Source organism: Pristiophorus japonicus, chromosome 6 (assembly GCF_044704955.1).
Source record: "Pristiophorus japonicus isolate sPriJap1 chromosome 6, sPriJap1.hap1, whole genome shotgun sequence".
Classification (NCBI taxonomy): domain Eukaryota; kingdom Metazoa; phylum Chordata; class Chondrichthyes; family Pristiophoridae; genus Pristiophorus; species Pristiophorus japonicus.
The window spans coordinates 111,906,594-111,915,665 of record NC_091982.1 but is presented as its reverse complement, the minus strand read 5'-3'; the positions used below and the strand labels follow the sequence as shown (position 1 = coordinate 111,915,665).

At 45.8% G+C, this 9,072-nt stretch overlaps 1 protein-coding gene across 1 annotated transcript; it reads left to right on the top strand.

Annotated features, from left to right (window-relative positions):
* Positions 1 to 6,971: 6,971 nt before the first annotated feature.
* Positions 6,972 to 8,535, top strand: LOC139265212 (probable G-protein coupled receptor 174). Its single transcript, XM_070882136.1, has one exon. It carries the CDS (start codon positions 7,011 to 7,013, stop codon positions 7,968 to 7,970), a length of 960 nt encoding a protein of 319 aa, XP_070738237.1. The 5' UTR covers positions 6,972 to 7,010; the 3' UTR covers positions 7,971 to 8,535.
* The last annotated feature ends 537 nt before the right edge of the window (positions 8,536 to 9,072 follow it).

Below are 9,072 nucleotides of genomic sequence, written 5' to 3'. Positions count from 1 at the left end.
TCTGAAAAATATAATGGATTTCTTTGTTTTAAGGGTAAAGCGTGAAATGTGAACATCCTGCCTTTGCTAAACACTTCAGACCAGAGTTCTGCTTTGTGCAAGGGTTCCTGTAAACTGCAGTACAGGTGTATGTTATGTGAACTGCAAGCAGCAGCATTGTGACATACATTGTGGTGGCAATCCATGTGCTGAGCCATTTAGAGTGTGGGCCTATTCACTTTACAGTTCGTATTGTGATGTGTGCAGTTCTATTTATACGGATGGTGCAGACTCACCCTAGTTTCATAGGGCCCAAGTTTCCACATGATTCGCGCCTGATTTTTAGGAGCAACTGGTGGAGAACGGACTATTTTAGAAATCGCTATTCTCCACATTTTTTTTTCTGCAGTTCTAGTCAGGTAGAACAGTTCTAGTTTAGAACAGTTCGAGTTTAGAACAGAATTTTTTCTTCAAAAGCAGGTGTGTCCGGCCACTGACACCTGATTTGAAAGTTTCCACAGTGAAAATGTACTCCAAACTAAAGTAGAATGGCGCCAGTGAAGATTTTTGTAGAACTGAAAAAACCTGTTCTACACATTAAAAAATCAGGCGCAGGTGACAAATTAGGCGCCCAGAACGAGGTGGGAGGGGGGAAGGGAACTCATTAAATTTGACAATAAATCCTTATTTATACTTCTACAAATATTATACAAATAAATCCAACCTGAATAAACATTTATAAGCCAAGAAAAGATTAAATAAACCATCTTCCTACCTGTGTGAAAGTGCTTCAGCCAGGGAGAATTCTGCAGCTGTTCGTGCCGCTGAGCGAGAGAGGGAGGGAGAGAGAGAGAGGGAGGGAGAGAGGGAGGGAGAGAGAGAGAGAGAGAGGGAGGAGAGGGAGGGGGGGAAGAGAGAAGGAGGGGGGGAGAGAGAGGGAGGGAGGAGAGGGAGGGGAGGGAGGAGAGGGAGGGGAGGGAGGAGAGGGAGGGGAGGGAGAGAGAGGGAGGGGGGGAGGAGGGGGAGGGGAGGGGGGAAGGGGGAGGAGAGGGAGGGGGGAGAGAGAGGGAGGGGGGAGGGGGGGAGAGAGAGGGGGAGGGGAGAGAGGGGGAGGGGAGAGGGGGGGGGTCGGGGGAGCGGGTGTCGGGTCGGGGGGGGAGCAGGTGTCGGGTCGGGGGGGGGAGCGGGCCTCGGGTCGGGGAGCGGGACTCGGGTCGGGGCGGGGGGGAGAGCGGGTCTCGGGTCTCTGTCAGGGCGGGGGGAAGCGAGTCTCAGGTTCGGGTCGGGGCGGGGGGGGGAGCGGGTGTCGGGTCGGGGCGGGGGGGGGAGCGGGTCTCGGGTCGGGGCGGGGGGGGGGGAGAGCGGGTGTCGGGTCGGGTCGGGGCGGGCAGGGTGGGGGAGCGGGTCTCGGTCGGGGCGGGGGGGAGCGGGTGTCGGGTCGGGTCTGGTCGGCGGGGGGGGGAGGGGGGAGCGAGTGTTGGGTCTGGTCGGGGGGAGAGCAGGAGCTGGCCGTGGGAGGAGCCTCATTCACGCAGCCCCAGTGAGGCCATTCAGCCAGGGCTAGGGGCTGCGTGCTTCGGGCCCCTCCCACACAGTTCGGCGCCTGGAGCTACTGCACTTGCGTGCCGACTGTAGCGCGCATGTGCAGAGGTCCCGGCACTGTTTTCAGCACAGGGATCTGGCTCCGCCCCCCCCACAGCTCGTGCCGGCTGCGCCGAGTGCCACAGGACCTGTAAGTCGGTGGAGACTACCGAGGATTTTTTTAGGCGCCGTTTTAGGCGCGAAAAACGGGCGCCCAGCTCGGAGGGGCGCCCGTTTTTTTTCTTGTGGAAACTTGGGCCCATAATGTGGTGACAGGTTTACAACAGCAGCCACTGAAAGTCAAAGACAACAGACTTTTGTGTAGAACGGACTCAGTTCTATGCAGTGGCGAGAATCCTCCAGCTCACTTAAAAATTGGGCCTCCATTGTACCAGTAGTACACACAAATCTAAAAATAAGTTCGCTTTGATTATAATCACAAAATGGAAGGGGCACAGCATTGTGACATGATGCACATTAATATAAAATCCATTTCTCTTTCAGTGTGGAGAAGGCAAAGAATACAGATGTAAATTATTCAATATAAATCTGTTCTTGCAATCTCCATGACCAACTTCCTTTTGTTATTAGCATCTTTCCATGGGATGTGCATGGATTGGCTAATCAGAAAACACTGCATTTGCAATTAAGCTTTACAATTTGTTTATGTGGTCCTGCATTGAATAGCTGTTGAATAAATTGCAATGCAGTTCCCAACTAAGTTAGAGGTGCAGCTCATGTTCAATGATTATCTGACTGTTTTTAACAGCAGAATTTATAATCGAGTTACAGATTGGGGAAGGGGAAAGAGAGTCTTTTATGAGAGAAGTATGAGATGATAATTTTTATTGTTACACTGTCTACTATTATATATATTTCTGCTGTCATAAATATGTATTAGGCAGCAAGATTGAGTAGGCTGGGGCTCTTTTCTCTGAAAAAGACAAAGAAGAGGTCTGTAAAATTTATGAGAGGTTTTGATAGGGTGGGTGTGGAGAAACTGCTTCCACTTCTGGGTCAGTCCAGAACCAGCAGACATAAATAGAAGATTGTCATTAAAACATCAAATAAAGAATTTAGAAGGAATCCCTTTACGCAGAGGTTGGTGAGAATGTGAAACTTGCTGCCACATGGAGTGCCTGAAGCAGATAGCATTGATCCATTTAAAGAGAGGCCTGAGGCATAAATGAGTGGGAAGGGGCTAGAGCAAGACTGGGAAGAGGTAATTAGAGTGGGACGCTGCTGGTATGGGGCATAAACAGTGGCATAAGTGAGCCAAATGGCCTATTTCTGTACTGCATAATCCATGTAATTCTATGGCTGGAATTTTCCAGGGTGGTAGCAGACTCGATCAGTGGTGGGTCAGGTGGGAAAGTTGTTATTTTTTGACATTAGTTCGGGAAACTGCTGTCATCCTGCCCACACACGCCTTTCCCCCAGGTCAGCCTGTCATCACGGAGTCGACCGAACTGGCAGCAGCAGGTGACCTAATTGAAGTAATTATCAGGTAGTTTACAGGCACTTAAGAGACTTTTTCCACTTAATTTTTAAATTTCCCTGCATGGCCACGGGATTCATGCAGCTCAGGAACCACATCTTTCTGCTTGAGGCGGGAGTTCAGTGGCCATTGTCCCAGCTGATTACCTGACAGCATCAAATGTACAGTCAAAGCTCCCACCTGACGGATGATCATTTTCCTCAGGCAGAAGCTGTTGCTGACTCCATTCCCAGCTCAGATTCTGCAGGCTGCAAGTGTTTCCAGAAAAGTCTCCATCCCGTCTCCTCATTGGAAGAACTCTCTCACCATTGACAGAATGCTTCTGTCATCTCTACTTCACCTGCCATCTATTCCATCAACATGGGTCCCATTTATACTGTCTCACCTTGGTCCTCAGAATCTGACCATGATGAGCCCCAACACTAGGCACACCAGCATCCCCAACAAGAAAACCAACCTTCTCTGCAATCACCTGATGCTGCACAGGAGAGAGGGCATCAGAACCCAAGCACCTTGCCTGATTTAGTTAACTTTACGCTTTACACCCAGCTGGCTGCCACATGGTGCGCCAGATTGGCACCACCCCACGCCAACACCATGAAGCATTCCTACAATGCCCATGCCATTCCTTTCACACTCATCACCATTGCAGAGGGTACTGTTATGTCTCACCATTCACTGCAACTTACTAAGCCACTTCCAAAGATGCACACAAATCTGTCCAGCACCGGAAAGTGTGGAAAATAAAGATTTTTATGTTTGACACCACATTAATGGAAACTTTACATAAACATTTAATAAAACACCAAAGTGGCTACCCTTGTATGTTGTTAGTTGGTTGGTATGGTAGTTGCACTAGGATGCAGATGAGTGTGAGGAGTGGCTAGTGAGATGGGGATGTGATAATGCAAGGGAAGAGAGAGGGATGGGTGGAGGTGCAAGGTAAGTTGGTGTGAGTAAGGATATGTAGGGTAGGGAAGGCAGAGTGATAGGGATGTGATGAGAGGCACAGCAGGATGAGGTTTAGTGTGGCTTTGTACTAACATTTCCTGATCTAATGAAAACATTGAAATGTTTGCGGCACTGCAACCAGCTCCTCCTGACCACATCCTTGCTTGTGATCTGCTCTGCAATCTGCAGCCAGACTGTTTTGGTCTCCTGGGGAAATCTTTTCCGCCCATCGGAAGGGAAGAGGACCTCGCTGCTTGCTCTGACTCCCGCCACAAGAATATAGAGGGAGTCATCGGACAACCTGGGTGCAGCCCTCTGTCGTTGTCAGTGTTTGCACACTCCAACGCGCTTGGTAGGCTTAATTGGCCCCATTAAGGCCTATTAATTTTCAACAGTGGGGTGGAGCCAGCAGTGGGGTCACACCCCCCCCCCACCCCCCCACCCCCCCCACCCCCCCACCATGGACACTGCCCACAGCGGATCCACTGCATTAGGCAAAATTCCAGCTATAGTGATTGGAGGCAATTGTTATAAGATCAGATGCCTCACAAATTTAGCCCGAGACAGATACTTGCCAAAACAAATATAATCAAAATGAGACTCTACCAATAAATAAATGACAGGTCCGTAACAAAATAGCACAGCATTCGTTGTTCATGTGATAATGTTATGTATATATTTTTGAAGAGTGAATTATTATTTTCTCTGACATTGTCCTATAGATAACCAGGGCCAGCACGGAAGAGCACTGTAAAACCAAGGCTGCAGTCCTACCATGAGTAAGAAGTAAAATGAGACATCGGTGCACATCAGGGCCAATAAATACAGATCGATACTAAGTAAGTTTTGTTGATAATTGGCATTTCCTGTAACTCTGGAGTGACTATGATTCACTACTGTTTGTAGAGTTACAAAAATAAATATGGATTGCAATCTTCCTAGTTTTTTTTAAGCACCTCGGTAATAATTTCCATGATGGCTTTAATTCAAATTTGAAATAAAAATGTTGGTGAATCTCTCAAAATGAGTTGTTTGCAAATTACTCTGTTAAATGCAAATGACTGGAACCTCAATGACCCGTTATAGTGGAAGGGATTTCCCCCCTCCATCCCTCCCCCCCCACTCCCTTCCCCAAGCCTCCCCACCAAAAATGGAAAGTGAAAAATAATCAAGAGTATCCAATTTTAGATACTACATGTTTGGTATTGCAATAATCCAGGCACCAGGGGAAAGTAAGTGCAATATACAAACCAGCATAAGCTGAATGTAATTTCTCTTGGGGACTGAAGTTGATTCATCAGACAGGATACAAGTGTCTGTTGGTTGTGTAGTGGACGACTTGAAATTGCAAATAACAGATTATCTGATCAAACATTGCTGTTTGTGAAACCTTGCTCTGTACAAATTGTCTGCCGGATTTCCTACATTTCAACAAACTCTACACTTCAGAAGTGCTTAAGCAATATACAGCAGATGCTGGAATTCTGAAATAAAAACAGAAAATTCTGGAAACGTGCAGCAGGTCAGGCAGCATCTATGGAGAGAGAATCAGGGTTAATGTTTCAGGTCAATGATCTCTCATCAGAACTGGAAAAGGTTAGAGATACAGCACTTTACAACCTTTCAAATACAGCATTGAGTTCAACAATTTCAGATCATAACTACCGCTCCCGTTTGTTTCAAACAGCAGCTGCCAGTAATGATTCTGCTTTTGCCCTTTACAGCTCCTCTAGATCAATCTTTTTGTTTCTTTACTTGTCTGATTACCACCCACGTTCACCTTGCACCATCATCCCTTTTGTCATTGAATCACTCCTGCCTTCCACCCTATCACAGACCTTCCCTTTTTGTTCTTTCCTCCCCATCCCAGTTCCCTGTCGCTGCACTTGCTTAAAACCTTTTACATCTCCAACTTCTTCCAGTTCTGATGAAAGGTCACGGACCTGAAAGGTTATCTCTGTTTCTCTCTCCATAAATGCTGTCTGACCTGTTGAGTAATTCCAGCATTTTCTCTTTTCACTTCAAAAGTACTTCATTGGCTGCAAAATGCTTTAGGACGTTCTCCGGTGGTGAAAGGCGCAACATAAATGTAAGTTGTTTCAAATTGGAATGGTGGACAATTGGAGCAGAGAATATGGGCGATCCACAGTGAACCTCAAAGGTGCACATGGTGTATATATATATATATAGTAGACATTTAATTAATGGTTTATCCATATCCAAACATGAGGAACATGATTCTCGTGCCTTTCCCAGTAATGTGTATATGTCTCCACTAAACAAGCCGGATTATTAACCATCGGTCGTTTTGCTTGAGGTAAACCTCCATTTTCTGTCTGTAATTTTCCAGAAAACTTGCTTAAGCGAGACCTTTGGCAGAAAAGCCGAGGGGAGACCTGAATGTGTTAAAGAGCTCCCTTATCTCGACCATCAACTAACTGCACATGTGACTGGGACAGAGAGGAAGCAACTGTGGATGGCAAGACCCCAGAACAGTACTGGCTGCATAAAGCAGCAGTGAGCTCAGCCAGCCGGTGAGAACCTGAGGAGGGAGAGCAAACGCAGAGTGATTACATGAAATGTCACGAGGAAGTGGCCAAGAAGGAAAATGGGGAGGAGAAAAACACCTTTAAACAGCACTGCGGTACACTGAAGGACATTCTGGGACATCCACCGAGCAGGTGGTCAGGACCGCGCCCGTTCAAAACTGCCTGCCCATGTTACCGTGGATTTTCAATCTTCACACACCAGTAATTCTGCAACCTGAAGTTAGCACTGGATTAATATTTAATCCCGAGATCGAATTGAATGGTTAAAATCACACAGCAGATCGAAAGATTGCCGCTGCTGTACTCATTCAGATATCTGGGAAATAACTTCTTAAGAATTTGTTCCATTGATTTTTGTTATTATTTTCAACCCCAGGAAATTTTCTTGAAATTTTATCCCCAGTTCATCCAGACTCACCCAGCTTTACTCTCGGTTAGAAGGTAATTGGAAAATGTCAAACGACTCATCTAGCTGCAGTGATGACCGGGTGACTACCGATTTCCTGTACGCTATCATGTATGCTATAATATTTATACCAGGCTTAGTCGCCAATGTGCTGGCTCTGTGGGTGTTCCATGCTTATGTCAAGGAGACCAAGAGGGCGGTGATATTCATGATCAACTTGGCCATTGCCGACCTGGCACAGGTTTTGTCTTTACCGCTCCGGATTTTCTACTACCTGAACCATGTCTGGCCTTTTGGCAGCTTTCTGTGCATGTTTTGTTTCTACCTGAAGTATGTGAACATGTATGCGAGTATATTCTTTCTGGTCTGCATCAGTATCCGCCGGTGCCTGTTTCTGATCCAGCCCTTCAAGTACAATGACTGTAAACGCAGGTACGATGTCTATGTGAGTATCGTAGGGTGGCTCATGGTGGGCGCTGCCTGCCTGCCCTTCCCACTGATGAGGATAGACACAAAACACAACTCCAGCCACTTTAACACCTGCTTCGCAGACCTCCCTCTGATCGAAATTGGTATCCCTACCTCTGTTGCCATGGTGACTCTGGCTGAACTCACAGGGTTTGTGTTGCCTCTTGTCATTACCTTGATCTGCTCTTGGAAAACCATCATGTCACTGCGCGAGAAAACCTCTGTCTTGCAAGACAGTGGAGAAAAGAAGAAAGCCTTAAAGATGGTGCTCACCTGCACCATGGTCTTCCTGGTTTGCTTTGCGCCGTATCACATCACCTTCCCCTTACATTTTTTGGCCATAGCGGGACGCATTGAAGATTGCTCCATCAAGAAGTTCATTCTCACCTTCCACCCTGTCGCACTGTGTTTAGCCAGCCTGAACTGTTGCCTGGACCCTATCATATACTACTTCACAACAGATGAGTTCAGGAGAAGACTGTCACGACAAGAAACCAATGATAATGGTATTCAGCTCAACTCCAAGGAATATGGGTGAAGAGTTTGCAATGGATAAAAATATTGAACATTCAGCTTCTTTGCAATATTGGAAATAGCGATATGAAAAGGACATTGACATTGTTCATCTGTGTCTGCCACTGTGGCCTGGGTGTAAATTTTATTTTTCAATGTTATTTAGCATATTTATATAAAGTATTTGTATATGTTGTACATTTTCTACCAAAAAAAATGTGAATCTTTACAATGGTGAAGAGTTTAAAAATGCGTGTCCCGGGTGTTCTCTTTTGAGAATTTTGCAGAGAAAAGCCGAGTGGCCTCGAAGATAAATATAGAGCCGATCACGTGCAGGGATGCCTCTGTTGCCTAGAGATGTGCCTTAAATAGATTTGCAGAGTGATATTTCAGTTCCGTTGTGACATTTTGCACTTCCTACTTCAATCACCATGGTCTCTGTGAGTGAGTCTGACTTATTAATGTCAAGTGATGGGCGGAAATACGTGCTGGCTAGTATGAAGCTTGACATTAATTATAAAAGCAGCAAAGAAAAGGAAGTTGCCTGGATAACAGTAATCCAAAGTAAACATAAACAATTCTTCAACCAATTATCTGATCTCCAGTAAGTCCAATAAAATTAATCAGCTTTTTAAAAAGAGATGTTTTCTTCTTTGTATACTTTAAACTATCTCTTTCCCATTACGACATAGTGCATTCGATTACAAAGTACTGGTTTTGCATTAGAAAACATTAAATAGTCTGCAAAAATGCAAGCACCATGTTCCAAAACAAAGATGCCAATGGTTAAAGCAAAACAGTGGCCAGTTACAACACCTGTTTGTAGTGGAGAATACGCAACAGGGTGTCCCTGGAGATGGAGCAAGCGGTGTCTACCAATAAGCTTGCGGTCTTCCGCGAAAGGTGGGCACCATTACCCCAGCAACCAAATCTTAATTTGATCTAAATTTCCGTTAAAGTTTTATTTGGAAATTTATGGGTTCTAGTGCCTTTGCCAAAAGGGGGCACTTAATTTAAAGTTAGAATTAAAATAGCTGTAGTTGAGAATAATGGCTCCTTACAAAGAAGGGCTGGTTAACTGCTGCTGAAGCTCAATCAAAGGAGAAAAACTGCTAATCCTCCTTTCA

What these genes read in the sequence shown, in the direction of transcription:
- LOC139265212 (XM_070882136.1), top strand. Translation starts at nt 7,011, where the DNA reads ATGTCAAACGACTCATCTAGCTGCAGTGATGACCGGGTGACTACCGAT.